General features: G+C 35.8%; 2 protein-coding genes across 2 annotated transcripts in view; one reads left to right on the forward strand and one right to left on the reverse strand.

Moving 5' to 3' along the window:
- LOC106179703 (dynein heavy chain domain-containing protein 1-like) overlaps window positions 1-15,520 on the reverse strand; it is a 97,164-nt gene that overhangs the window by 50,005 nt on the left and 31,639 nt on the right. The window contains exons 41-52 of the mRNA XM_087013753.1: window positions 15,136-15,204; window positions 13,828-13,980; window positions 11,282-11,414; window positions 10,667-10,860; window positions 10,403-10,540; window positions 9,921-10,041; window positions 9,392-9,648; window positions 8,759-8,962; window positions 8,191-8,241; window positions 7,313-7,501; window positions 6,821-7,091; window positions 6,338-6,503 (exon numbers count right to left, since the gene is read on the reverse strand). Of these exons, the coding sequence (XP_086869879.1) occupies window positions 6,338-6,503; window positions 6,821-7,091; window positions 7,313-7,501; window positions 8,191-8,241; window positions 8,759-8,962; window positions 9,392-9,648; window positions 9,921-10,041; window positions 10,403-10,540; window positions 10,667-10,860; window positions 11,282-11,414; window positions 13,828-13,980; window positions 15,136-15,204 (1,946 nt within the window). The remainder of the gene's footprint in view (window positions 1-6,337; window positions 6,504-6,820; window positions 7,092-7,312; window positions 7,502-8,190; window positions 8,242-8,758; window positions 8,963-9,391; window positions 9,649-9,920; window positions 10,042-10,402; window positions 10,541-10,666; window positions 10,861-11,281; window positions 11,415-13,827; window positions 13,981-15,135; window positions 15,205-15,520) is intronic.
- Window positions 1,046-5,918, forward strand: LOC106179711 (uncharacterized). The gene has a single exon (XM_087013755.1). The coding sequence runs from the start codon at window positions 2,900-2,902 to the stop codon at window positions 5,051-5,053; it is 2,154 nt and encodes a 717-aa protein (XP_086869881.1). The 5' UTR covers window positions 1,046-2,899; the 3' UTR covers window positions 5,054-5,918.

Below are 15,520 nucleotides of genomic sequence, written 5' to 3' on the forward strand. Positions count from 1 at the left end.
TTTCACTTTTCAGCATATATGCAACACTGTAAACACATTCCAAGGAAAACTGATTGGCCTGTTGTCATGAAACTCACAGGAGTAATCTATCTTACTACAACGCAGGTCAAGTTAGAAAATCGGCATGATCAGGCCACTATTTTAGTAGTTATGCTTTTTTTTTCACTTTTCAGCATATATGCAACACTGTAAACACAATATAAGAAAAACAGATAGGCCAATTGTCATTAAACTCACAGGAGTGGTCAATCCTTCTAAAACGCAGGTTGAGTTAAAAGATCAGCATAATCGGGCCATTATTTTAGAAGTTATGTTGTTTTTTCACATTTTCTCAGATTCAATTCTTAGGCATGTTAACAGTTTCATTATTTAATTAATAAGATATTAAAAGTGTTTGTTTGACATTTCCTGCATCTTTACAACATTGTTAGTTGATTTTGTAAAAATGATGGTTAATTTGTTATCGTGTATTGTGTAATAAAGTTTCAAAAATGGAAATAAACTCATATCATTGCAGTTTGTCAGATTCAATCATTCACTATGTTCAGAATCTCAGAATGGAGGAAATTGGACATTTAACACTGTTCTATTGATATTTTTCCCATCTCATCAATTTTTTTAGTTGATCATATAAAAATGGCAGTAAACTGTTAATTTTGTTTTATGTTAAAAATGGTTAAAAATGGAGAAAAAAAACCATTTCAGAACAGTGCTGTCTTGTTTACATTTTGGCATTTTCAAGTTGTGACTTTGAAGTTCCATGGGCCTGAAGACCTTTGCTAGTCACATTTTATTATTAAAAATTGATGGTCATTATGCTGTTAAACATTATGTAATATTGCATCAAAATTTGAAAAAAACCTATTTTGGGCACTGCTCCCATGATGACCATTTAAGAAAAACCATGTCACTTACTGTTCTCAAACTTACAGGAAAGAAACATGGGACTAAAAAATAGCTTCAGTAGGCAATGCAATCTGCCAGTTAAACATTTTTTTATTATTCACACTTATCATGTTTTGTACAAAAAAAGACTTTATTTTTAACAATCCATTTTTTTTCCTTTTCAGCAACGTCTGCAACCAAATACATAATTCCTGAACTCATTCTGTGTGGACCCGGTAGAACATAACCAGCAACACACCAAGTGGTGATAGAGCCAGGGCCAAGAGACATCAAGATTCTGACCTAAGATCTGCAGGGTACTTCAGAAACCAATTATCTTCTGTTTCTGCAGCCCCCCTCCCCCCCGCCCCCCCCCCCTCCTTCAAAAGCTGATGGTCATTTTGATTCTCTGTTCATGCCAATTCTTTGGCCAACTTTCCAGAGACTTGCAGGGCGTGAAGCTGAAACACAACTTCCCTAAAACTTGCAGGGTATAAAAGTGATCCCAACTGAGCTGCTATATGTCAGAAAAGAAAAAAGCTCTTTATCCAGTTGGAAATTTTAGATCAACTGTGACATTTCTGATCTCTCCTATGCTGGCCTAATGCATAAAAATAACAAACAAATTCAGAAAAGATTACTGAATTATTAGATCATAAAACTGTGGATTTGGAACATTCAGATGACAGATGGAGACTCACGGTGTCAGAGATCAGGAGATCAGCAATTCAATTATCTTTTTTTTCATCAGCACAACCAGACACATAAACAGGCAACAGCTAGGAACTGACGGGGAATTACCCTCATTGATGGCCAATGCTATTGCTGCTTGATGGCATTTTACAGTTATAATGGAACTGTAAGCTATATAAATTAGGAAAATATAAGTTGTGTGGGCAAAATTTTTCATCAGACTTATTCTAAAATAGGATTACCTGATGAAAGAACCAAGCTTACCAATGATGTTTCAGAGAAACTAAAAGAGAAACTGAAGGTAATTGAAATCTGGAAACCCCAAGGGATAATACCGTACTGTGTATAGGCACAACTTTTCATTAAGCCAATTTTTCTCAGAACTAACCAAATGAAATAATGTCCAATTCTGCAGCAATCTGACAGTGTTTCAGAGAGCTAATGGTACCATTCTGTAGGCCATACAAATTGGCTCCGTACATTGTTTCCTTGCCAGGGTATATGCTTTAAACAGTAACACTAGAACAATTCATCAGGCACTTTGCAGTAATGAAGTTACCAGTCAGAGATAGATAAAGGGAATCTCCAGTCACATTTATTAGGGAAAAGAAAGATTTTTTACCAAAGTGTCAAACAGCTGCCAACAACTGCAGAAGAGATGTTGCTTTGATCAGACAAAGCTGTTCCCTATATTCTATATCCCTACACATGGACATTCTGGATACAGCACTGCTGGTAACAGAAACAACTGTAATCTGGTACTCTTTTGAAATATTTAATATCTTTCTGAAGCACAGATTAAATGATTTAATGCAGACAGGATCAAGCTTGGTATATTTGAACTGAAACCAATTCAACGGCACCCAATGGACCCATCATGTTGAATAAAGTGATTCACTTTTATATAGAGTAATTCATACCAGCATGACTTAACTCTGATCATCACCAAACAAGACTAGGATAATTACTCATGACAAGATAGATAATAAACTTGGTTTGAAACCCAGACAAATTCTCTAGTAACACACACAGGAGACAATTAGCACTGTATGTCTGCTGATCTGGCAGTGCTGAATGAATCACACAGGTATTTTACAAACTGTGGCAAAGTTAGTCTGGATTACTCAGTGCAAAATTAAAAAGTGGGCAAAACTGTAGTTTGTGTTTAAGCATTGCCTTTTATGCAGTCAGGAACTAAATAGAAGTACCTACCACAGAGATTGGGTTGTCAAATTCTGTGGAACTATTTAATGCACAAGAGTTATACCATACATATATTAGCAATATAAATATATTGGCTCATTCAGGACAACATAACAAAATGACAAATATGACATCTGCTATGGTAATTAGAGCAGTGGCGACCAACAGAACTACAACAGATGAGCAACAGGTCACAACATCAAGAGAGTCCTCAGCTATGGTGCCATCAAACTCAGCAATACTGACCAACCTGACAAGTGCACTAACAGGTTGTTCTGAGACAGGCTTAGTGACCTGCATCCCAGATCCAAGTGGCTGGACATTCAACATATCAGATCAAATTTTATCAGATCTGGGCTTCTCTGAGGAGAAAGAAATTGAAGAATATAGGGAACGCTTCTACGCAGTCGACACAAAATCTGTGGACACCAGTATAGCCACGGCGCTGTTGATTCTGGCAGCTGTGATTGGCGCAGTCGGCAACATGTTTGTTCTGAATGTATTCTGGTCATTGCGGAACAAGAACACCTCTGCCATTTTGATCATTGCGCTGGCTGTGGTGGACTTCATAGCCTGTATATTAGTCATTCCAGGTCAGGTGTTCATCAACTATTACCTATTCCACTTTGATGTGTTCTGTAAGTTGATGATGTATTTGACCTACGTTGGAGTTGTACTTGACTTCTGTCTACTGTTTGCCATTGCAGTTGATCGGTATGTTGCCATATGTAAGCCAACGGTAAGATCCATCAACACTAGGTGTATGAAGGGGGCTACAATACTTCTTACCATCTTCTCCATCCTGGTGTGCATTCCTCCTGGTTTAACGGAGGGTGGCTACACCTGGGTCAGGACCGATGTCAAATACATCTACGTCTACACTGGCGACTGTCGTTCAGGACATGATAAGGAGATCATTAACGATGATGGGAGACTTGCCATACAAATTCTAACATTCTCAGTGTTTTGTATATTGGGGGTTATCATTGCCTTCATGTACTGCAGTGTGTTCAACGCTGCTCGCCAGAGAGACAGGAACGTCAGTTTTGGGTTCGGACAAAGTATAATTAGAAACACTGGAATGATCTCCACCATTCCTCTTAGGAATTTCTCAAAACGTTTCATGTCTCCAAAAAAGTCTGCAAGGAGAAAATCCTCAACACCAATGAACAACTCAGAGTCCTCTGAAACCAGCGGTTCTAATTTAAAGAACAAAAACACAAAAAAAGAACACATGCACAACAACCTTTGTTGTGGTTGCCAGTCTGCTTGTTCTGCACATAATGAGGAAGAGAGTAACCCTGAAAGAAACTCAAACAGAAGCCAACTTTGTTGTGGCTTGGACGCAGCATCAGAAGTACAGATTCACAGCCACAGTGACCCTGAGGTCGAAATATTGAAGGTGAATGGACAGCAGGTCAACAACCAAGAGGTCAGTGACCTGAAGGTCAACAACCAAAATGGCTTAAAGGTTAAAATCCTCTCAGTTCCAACTTCTAATGGTGAATTCATTGCAGAATCAAGTGCTTTAGAAATTGTAATTACCACTCCCAGTGGTTCTACATCCAAGAGAATGCCACTAGGGAAACAAACAACACAAGACAAGACCACTCTAAAGAATGCTCATGGTGGGGAGCAAATATATGACAAACTGAATTCAAAGGACCAAAAGGTACAAGGCAAGCCTGAATTAAAAGAAGAACCGGGTTCTGTAAAAAGAGAAAACAATTTCAATCCAAAGACACACCATCTGTACACATCCCCCAATGAGGAACAAAATCCAGAAGTTAAGTATATTAATGGTGATAATCCAACAGATGATTCCTCAGATAAATCAACTGTATGCCAGACAGAACCTCCTTTCCCCATGGAACAGAACTCTATTCAGATGCTGCCAGTTCCACACTTACAAAGCCTTGGTTCAGGCAGTGACATTTCCAGTATGACCTCTCGTGATGACCTGTCAACCACCGACACACGAACTGACGAGAGAGTGGACAGTCCATCGCGGGCATCAAGGAGAATCAAGCAGCGAGCGCGTCATATCAAAACAGCCAAACTTCTTCTCATTGTAACCATTAGCCTGATGATATCTTGGGTGCCGTTTTTCTTGACGCGTCTCGAGCTCATTCCCCGTTTTAAGACACTGGAACTGTGTGTACTGCTAGGATGTGCTGTCAACCCTGTCATATACTCTGTAGGACACCATAAGTTCAGGACACAGCTGAAAAGTTTGCTCAGATGCAATGCGATGAAGAGGTGGACTCCTTGAGAGTTACTCATGTTTTATATTAATGAATTATTAATGCTTATTATCTAAACATTGAGATAATTAGGGTTATGTTTCTATAGTAGGTATTCACAAAGGGACATTTCACATCTCCCAAAAAGTCTGCAAAGAAAACAGTCCTCTACACCAATGAACAACTCTGAAACCACAGAGTGAACCTGTGCCATTCTTCTACAATAATGTGGGTGTATTTTTGAAAATGGAGTCATATTCTCATTTTTAATGCTTTAAAAAGTACTTGCATTGTTTTCATATTTTTGTACTTCTTGCGTGTCCAATTATATATCATAAGGTGTGTCTGATGTGTTTGGAGGCAGACATTTCTTAGAATGATTCTAACTCCTTATTACTTAAAAATATTTTTTTCTATATATTATGCTATTTGTTTGCCAAAGTTCTTTTTTCCAGTCAATCATCAGTCCTACTAAATGGGCTTGCAATCATTTCAATGTTTTAAATATGAATACATAATGTGCCTTATTGAAATACTGTAATGGTGTGTGCTAATGTATGGTCATATGTGTGGTCATTATAGGAAGGCATGGTTTTAATATTTTTCCAATACCCTTTCATTTTAAGAACTTTGGAGTAAATATGGACAATTTCATAGATGTATCTGAGGTGTGTCTCTGTGTGTGTGTATGTGTGTATGTATGTATGTGTGGGAGGGGAATGAAAGTTTATCTTTACATAACTCATTAAATATATTCAAGTCAGAACAACATAATGTGTCAATGTTCACTGTTGTTCAGCTGGACCATGTTAAGTTATATAGACATTTTTTCTATTGTATCTCAGTCTCTTCATCATATAAATAAATAAACTGTCCTCTAAGATGGTAACAGAGGTTTGATTTGAGTTTTTCCATTAACAGTTAGTAAAGACCATTTACAATTTCACGATACAAATCTGCTAGCACACAACCACATACCATATCCCTTACGAACTTTTTCTAAAGGCATCTTACAGGACTCTGTGGTACTCTACAAAAATTCTATTGGCTGTCCTATAGAGTTTTTATCAAGTATAGTACAACATATATCCTTGCTCTTACAGGATTTTGGTTAGAATTCTTACGCAGATCTTAAAGGGCTCTATAGGATTTTGGGCCCAGTAGGACGTTCTATAGGACTCTACAGGAAAATTCTGTAAGATACATACTTTTCAAATTCAATGAAACACATTCAATTCAGATCATAAAAGTCACCAAGCTGAAAACAAGTCACAATCAGAAAAAAAAGCATTAAAAATCACCACTCCGCTCACCCATTGGTTGAAATGATCCACTTCTGTTTGGCAGCCTTGCTCCAGGACTCCACGATAGACTTCCAGGTGACCGTCTCGTTACTACAGTGGACCAGTTCACAGCGCGATATGGTGGCTGGGGACGCGTTCGCCAGGTGACTCATTTCAAAGATCAGATGGGTTGTGTCTGAAATTTGTAAATTTATCGCCTCTGTAATAATGCAGAATGTTGGTTACTACTGTAAACATATAACAATCACAGAACAACCTTTGGAACAAAAATTGTCCTTAATTTGAAGACCAAAATATTCTTTCAAAATCATCTGAAATATAGAAAATGATTTATAAACAGTGCACATCTGTAACCAGCAATTTCAAGGGCTAGGGAGTGTCTTCTAGAAAAATTGGACCTTTTTGCAAACCACTAGCTGTTTGTAACATTCAATAAAAGATTTGAAAGAAATGAAGTAAAATTATTTCCATCTTGGCTGGAGCCCCCCCTACCTTGCAGTGCCACCTTCTCTCCACTGGCCAGGCTCAGTAAGCGGTCACTGTCCAGCATTGTGTTCATGTGCTCTGCCCACAGTGGGTTGACACAGCCGTCCAGGACCACCCACTTGTTGACCGGCGATGGCGTACTGACCAATCCCTTGTGCTTCTTCTCATCAAAGGTGCTGGAGAAACTCCGCGCAGACTCATGCTGGGTATGACAGTCGCGCAGGATGCTAGACAGCAGTCCATCTTTCCATAGACCTGATTGGAAGCTCCCAAATAGCTAGAATAGAGAGGAATTTATGGATAATCTCTAAATAACAACACTGTATGTACACCATACTTGTTGATTACTAATTTACTTTCATCATTATAAATTAATAAATGTACTAGTACCATAATGAATAAAGAAATAAATGAATCAGTATACAAACAAACAAATTAATACAAAAAAAAATGAAGCAGTAAAAAAAAAGAGAGCCCCAGCACAGTGTATTAACCTACCTCCTCTGTGGAGAAAGCATTGGGGTTGAAGGTGTTGATCTCTATCTTAGGATACTGGATCCTCTTGGCCTTGTTCACATCCTTCAGTAATGTGGACAGCTTCTCAGCCACACTGGATGTGCTCTTGGACACCTTGCGGAACCTGGACAATGCATTGGACTCTCTCTTCTCTGTGTTCTCTGTTAGTAGCTGGAAAGTGAGGGGGGAATTACATGACATTTGTTAGCCTGATTCTAAGCAATTTGCAAGCATCACTTCCTATTAATATCTACTGTGAAGAATAAAACTGCAATGTGCACAATTGAGAAAACTGTTCAACAAACTGCAAAGTGCTTGTGGTAGGTAAAACTGCAACACAGCTACTTGTATCATATGGTAATCAAATGTCAAATATTTATATTATGAGTTTATATGTGAAATGTGCTCCCCATTTTCTAAAAAAAATTCTATGAAATCATATATGGGTAAATTGCAACTTATAGAAGAAAAGCTCTGTACCCATTTAGAGTACAACAGAATATTGCAAAATCTTGAATACAAAAATACTAAAGACAATTAAGTTCACTTGGTTGATTTATTAAAAATGCTATGAATTCAATTTAAAATTATGGCAAAATAATTTTCCAAATATTTTAGGTAGTATAAAAGAGTAAAGCCAAGATAATAAAATCTTCTATTAAAAATACAACATGTTGCAAATAAGAGACTTCCTGAAAGAAAAAAGCCTTGATGAAATCTGTGCATTATTCAAAAGTACAAAATCCTATCTATACATTTCAGTAAACACCAACAAATAAGAACTGAAAACTGAAATGTGCTGCTACAGCAAAATGTCCAGTGTGTGAGCTGGGTGCAGGTGAAAATTGACCTTGACCTACTTTTGGGGTCACCCAATGTTTCTTTTCTCTGGCTGTCTTCAGCTCGGTAAACTGATGAGAAATTACATTGATTTATATTCCAATGTAAATAAACATCGTCATGTAAAAACAATGTATCAGCATCACGAATAAATGTAAATACAAATGTTTTAAAAAAAGGGAAAGCTTTTGTCTATCTCAATGTAAAGAAATAAAAATTTATATTCTTTTTTTTTTTTAATTTTTTTTTACATTTTAATTTCTTTTAATTTTTGGTGTTATTACAAAACGTTTTGTATTTTCCAGATTCAAGAACTATATTAATTTTCTGAAAATGAAATTTCTTCATTTCAATACAAATACTACAATCAATTTAATTTGATAACCTGTCAAATGACATTGTCCCTCTACTCTTCATTCTTTCCACTGATAGCACAAAAGGTAACTCATTTACATATGCCTTTGTACATTTACATAAATTTAAAATGTACGTACTATCCAGTGAATCCATACCACCCTGAATTTATTGGTCTAGAGAGCAGTCTACAGTAAAACTACAGTGTATAAAAAGATGGCATGCCACTCTCACCTTTAATTTCTGTTGGCTGTGAAAGGCGATTCCCTTATCCTTAATTTCATCCTTGTTGTCATCTTTATCTGGCTCTGGAGGCCGAGAGTGTAAGGAATTCATGGCCCGTGCCAGTGTCTGGTACGCTGTGGTCTTCCCACTCCCAGCTGGTCCAATCAGAATCACTCCCTTCCCATGATTCATTGCAGTGTTGAGCTGTAGAATCTGAAGAGGGGAATTTTCTAACTATCAATCTTAGCTATTTGCTTCAGGTGAAGAATATGGATTCAAGAAGCAACTTATGGAACTTCGTAAAGTATTTTTTATTACACAAATGATATAGCACCATCTTGTTCTTCAATGATCTATCTTCACTGAAAATTTATGTGTGTTTGTAAGGAATTGTAAAATGAGTGGATGACAAGAAATCAGATACAAACAAATAAGAGATTGTCTAGAATAAAATACAATTGATTTGCAAGTTACATACAATAGAAATGTGTATTTTTTGGGGGAAGAAAGCCATCCTTCAAGACTCAGTTGCCAATGAAGTATGTGCTTTAAAAAATTTAACATTGAAAATTCATTTTGTTATGTATAGAATTAGTATAGAGATTGAGTTAATATAAAAGGCAACTCTGAGAACAGCCATACTTTGTTGACGTGGGCCTGTGTCGCCTGCAGGTTGTCCAGTGCCATCTGCTCCTGAACTGCTGACACAAGGTCAGGGTCGTATCCAAGGACACCAGACTTAGGACGCACACTCTGTGGAAACACATCTCTGGTCAGGCTTTTCAAAAGTGCAATGTCATCCTGGTCAGCCATCTTGGGAATCAAGGTGGTGTTGATGGCGTAGATGATGGCAAATTCTTGTCTTGTGCTACTGTCTTCGAGGATAGATGGGCTGGTCTCTGCAAGAAAATTACTTTTGTTTTATTAAACCGATAAACAAATTAGTAGTATTCATCATATTTAACTATTTACTACAGTTATTAAATATTAGTTTTCATTTATCTCTGTGGATATATACATACATGCACAGTAATAACATTTGCATACAAATAAGTACATACTGTACAGGTATACGAATAAAAAATAAAGGTTGGTTGAAAAGCCACAGCTTTATATGTATATATTACAAACTTTAAATGAAGAATCGCAACAAATAAAAAGGTTTCTGTACCAGAGTCATTAGCAGAGACATCCTCAAACAGGTTTCTATTGCTGCTAAGTCTGCTGTGAGCCACAGTGACAACTGTTTTCATTGTTCTTAGACTGAAGTTGTACTGCTCTTTTCTTGGAAGCTGGATAATATAATTTCCAAACATTTGCAAATTAAATACTTTATAAATTTCTAAAATTATTAGTGTGACTTAACCATTTGATTTAATTATGTAACTAAAAAATCACTAAAACCTTCAACCTTCTACATGTTATACCTTCTTATTTTTAACATATCATTACTGTTTAGGTCAATTATGTCCAGTACACAGAATGCACATGTTCAAATGATGACATATCAGTAAAAAAACAAAATGTAAAACTTCAATTTTTAAATGACCACATTTAACCTACTCTTATAACAGAATATATGAAAGTGTGTGTGTGTGTGTGTGTGTGTGTGTGTAGTGTGTGTGTGTACATGGGTGTGATACGTAGTCTCACCTGTGTCTTCAATAATTCAAAAAGCACCCCAAGTTTCTTGGCCAAGATCTTGTGGTCTGAGCAGCCATTGCAGTACAGCATCATCTCCAGTATCTGGTGAGTATCAGGGTGGATCAGGGCACACGGACGCATCTGGAGCTGATCAGGAAAATAATTCATTTCATGCTCACACTCATTTTAGGTGTTAGGTTTCTGATAATGTTATTTGAAAAATACAAGGTATATATTAATGAAAAATGTATTCATGTAAATGTATCATCTTACCCTTAAATTATCAGGTATTTCAGCAAACCCCTTTCCTTCAGAGTTGACAGTCATGAAGCAGCCATAATTGGCATTGGCTTTGAGCAGTTTCCCATTGAATAACACATTCCCCAGAAACACTGGCCTGTGCACTGGCTCATGAAGCAGCACCTTGTAGTCTGGCTTGGGTTTGTATGGACGGTATGTGGCATGTTCTGGAACATTGGGAAGTATTCACAATGTGTAAACAAAGATAACTTGGTAAGTCATCAAAACTGAGCTAAATCAGTATTGTAAATGACATCACTGAGCACCCAAAGAAAAGAGAGCTCCTGTGCATGTGCTTTCTCTTTCTCTATTACTTTCATATAACCATTTTGAATTTGGCTGCCATATTGAATTTATTATTATTATTTTTTTTTTACATAGTGATGACAGCTGTGAACTATTTGTCAATGAATAAAACACTGAATCTCACTTAACACCCTTAAGTTTTTTATCTAGACTAAACTTTCCTAGAACTTACTCTAAACCAGAAAGCCAAAACCTGGTAAAAAGTTACACATTCTTTGCCATATATTTAATATCAAAACAAAACCAAAACCATAACTTTTCAACCAGTCCCTTAAGTCTTACCAACAAACAGTGATGGTGGTTTGTTGCTTTTGTATAATTCAGACTCCTTGATCTCAATCTCTTTCTCTATGGAGTGTCTCCTCTCCCTCCTTGGCACCCAGGCCTCACCAAAATAGGTAGACAGACCCTCATCCTGGGGGAATATAAGTATAAGAACTCTTAGAAAAAAAAACAAATGTTTATACGTTCTTATATTTGTTTGGGTTTTGATATGTATAAGGTAATGTCAGGATGGAATATGGGTGATGTTGGGTGATCTTTTTTTTTCTATACAAGTTGCAAGGAATTTAATTATTATCGAAATGCAAATCAGTTCTTAACTGTACAGGAATACACACTTTTGTCTTAAAATTGATACCTTGTCTTAAAATTTGTGCCTATAATGGTTATTTCAGTAGAAATACATCATATCAAAGGGCAAACAAAAACCTGGATGTATTTGTGCTATACTATTTGAAAATGCTGAATAATCTAGGCAAGCTTTAATGAGGTTCTTTAGATATTAGGTAAATGATCCAGAAAACTTCTTAGAATGATACACAGTCACATGTATGTACAAGTCTAGAACTGTTTGTGCTTAACCTGACACTTGTTTTGTAGTATTCTTTAAAAGTTCTCTATAATAGAAAAGAGGGAAGAACAGTGATAATTTTAAAAGTTTACACAAACACAACAGGCTGTTTGTAAGCTGAAACATCATGCTTAAGCTTTGAGTTTAAAAGTTTCAATAAAATGTAGCAAATGAAAGCCATTTCCAACACAGGCTGAACATACATTTTTGAAAGTTTCAGAATGTTGAATTAACACATCAAGGACTTCCACTTGTATCAAAAATTTACATCAAAAATTGTTTTACCTGTTTAGATGATAGTAGCAACAAAGCACCAAACAAGACAAATGTTTTAAATTAAAGTCACTCTTTCACAGGTCTTGTGAAGTGGTATTTATAGTGACTATGATAATGGATATGCACTGTCTATTAGAGTCACATGTTGTTGTGCTGAATACAACTACATCTACCAGTATTAAACAATGGAAGCGATCTACACTGCCATTGATTTCTAAGTTTTAAAAGTGCTTTAAGTTACATTCTGTTCTTTCTACTGTATAATTATGTAGTGTGCTGTCATGTGCTCTCAAACCCTTAGTCTATACATGTTCCAATGTACCGTAGCATTCCATTAGAAATTTACAATTATGTAAAAAAAAAAGAAAAAAAAAAATTCAGTTATTTTTAGAAAAAAATCTGTATTGCCTCTTGTTATTAACTAACAATTATTATTGTGAGTCATAATTTTGCTATTCTACCTGTAATTCAAACACATAACTTCCATTATCAGCTACCAGTACTTACAGAACTGACATATATCAGTATTTTTTAAACTTTGTGCATAAAAACAGGACCTAATACAGTTATTTGTTTATTGCACTCTCAAACCATGTGCCAAACCTTTAAAACCTCCACTGCAATAAAAATGCATGCAATTATGGAAGAAGACAAAAAACATGATGTGTAAACTGGAAAAAAAGTCAATCAGACTCCACACAAATCTTTTCATGCAATGTAAGAACAGTGCCAACCGTCCACTCCCTGAGGCTCAGAGGGCTAGCAATGCCTCTCCCCCACCCAGTATACTGCCTCACTATGGGACCATTCCCACACATATTTGGATCGATCTATCTCCCTGCGAAGTCTCACTAAATTGCTATCGACTTAACTAGCTTAAATGTCTGTTACACCTAGTAAAGCTGTTAGGGGGTAGTTATCTTTACCCCTAGCTGATTCGGTAGGCGTAGCAGACATGTGAGCTGATAGCGATTAAGCGAGAACCTCCAGGGAGTTAGGTCGATCCAGATGGATCAATCTAAGTATGGGAACCCAGTCTAATATACTGTATAGAGGAGAGTCACTGAAGGTAGCCAGAACCCCAGGGTGTACCAATCAGAAGGTAATCAGTCATCAAACCACTACAGTGAAGTCAGTGTTTTACAACTATACCATCAGTCCTACTGGAACTCTGAAAACATAGGCTACCTCCTGAAGTAAGAGTATGACCACAGTAAGTTATTTATTATCAATAAACATGCAATATTGTACTTGTCTATATTTTGTCTTGTTATTAAATGGTCACTTCAATGAAATGGTTTTACTTTTACTGTTTAATAGATTGAGCAAAATACGTTTATGTCCAATTACTAAGTAAAACATTGAAATGACCATCTAAATTTAAACAATATACAGTGTACATGCAATTGTAAGAATAACATGCAATGATACTCTATTATTGATGACCTGAAATAAAACTTGTAAAATTGAAAGAGGAATGAAAAAAGGAGAAAACAAAAGTATATCTAATATTTGTCTGATTACAAAGAAAGAAAAATAAATGATAGATTGAGAAGACAGTTAAACTTTGTTCATTTTCTTCACTGGCAATTTAAACATAATATCACAAGAAGCTATGAATTTGAAATAGATATTTTTACGGACAAATTGTCACTTCTAATTCAATTAACCATATTGATCATATCCCACAGTGACTTACATTATATCCATGTGGCACCGTATTCTGTCTCTCTAGGTCCTCCTTAGTGTCTGCACTGGGTAATGAATGCAAGGTGGTCAGTGAGTTCCGCCTCACCACACGGCCGCCATGTGTCACGCTGCTGGAGCCCTCCTCCTTGTTCACAAATGTTTTCTGAAAATTTTATAACACAGAAGAAAATTTACAACATGAAGGCATGAGAAATTAGCTTGTGGTAAAGTGAAAAAGTTCCCCTAGCAAGTATTCCAAGTTATAAAAGTAACCAGTATGTTAGGCTGTTGACTGGACCTCCACTTGGTGGTGGAACATTAAACTACTGTGATCTTCACAGCATGGTTAACAGTGGAAACTGCCTTAATAGAGTTTTCCATTTAAACTATGAATTTGAATGTGACCTATTATAAAATTAATAGTCTCCTACATTCTTTTGTCACAAAAATTAAATAAAAATAAAAGAATAAACAGATGACATAATAAATAATAATAATCAAATAAATGTCAACCAAGTATAGCCTGGCATCAACAGAATGATATATTTAATTCTATTACAATATTCAGACTATTTTCTTTAAATACCTCTCAGTCTTAAATTTTCTTATAATTAATAAAGAGATGAAGAACAAAAATAGGTGCTACAGGAATATAAAAGGTAACTAGGTGGGACAACCTCAGAAGCTTAATATATAAAATGATCTCAGTTACAAGATATAAAATGGCAAGACATAAAGTGCTAGCAGGTAGTAGAAAGCAGTTGGACTGTTACCATAATAATGCCAGCCAGATTATAAGCACTGCACTAGAAACACACAAGGTTGGTAATACATCTAAATCTTTGTCTAATTAGCATCAAATAATAGTAAATAAGTTAAATTTAAACATGATAATAAATGGACATTGGTGACTAATTTTGGTCAAATTTGATTTTTCCTACATGAACAATTTATTTGAAAGATTACTCATATTCTACCATACTACATTTAATCTGGGATACGGCACAGAGCAAATCATAAAGGTCAGTATAACAATTTGAGGACAAACAGTATTCACTAGGTTTAAAAAACATGTACTACAGGCATACACTTGACCTAAGCTCTTTGAAAGCAATTCTAAGTGAAGCTGACACAGTTGCTGCAGATGCTTATACAACGTTACAGTACCATTGGAGCTATCAGTTAAATATATGAACATCATCTAGTGCAGCTACTTCCACTACGCCAATGACTTATTCTAAATTTATTATTTTATAATTTGCTTCATGAAAAATTTGCCTAAAATTTATGAGCAAAAAAGGATCCCAGAATACATTACCTGTAGATATAGTCTATACTTTCTCCGTGTGCCTCTAGAGTTCTTATCATAGAAAATTTTCACTCCAAACTAATAAAACCAAAGCATTGTGAAAATAAGAAATAAGATGTGAAATAAAAGAAGGAAAATGTGAACTTAGTAACAAGTAAGTAAAGATATATCAGTAATTCAATCCATGCAAGTTATCTAGATATAATGTTAGTAGTATTAGATAAAGTGCTCTCCAGACTTTAACTTAGATAAAAGACTAGAATTCAAAGAACTTATTCAGAAAAAACTACTAATATAATATAAGTTACACACTAATATCTTCAAACAACAGAAAGTTCTAAAATTAAAAACTTAAAAAAGATATTACAGTAACTACAAAATTAATGTTAATGCA

Source organism: Lingula anatina, chromosome 5, assembly GCF_051362555.1.
Source record: "Lingula anatina isolate TDL-2025a chromosome 5, LinAna3.0, whole genome shotgun sequence".
Lineage (NCBI taxonomy): Eukaryota > Metazoa > Brachiopoda > Lingulata > Lingulida > Lingulidae > Lingula > Lingula anatina.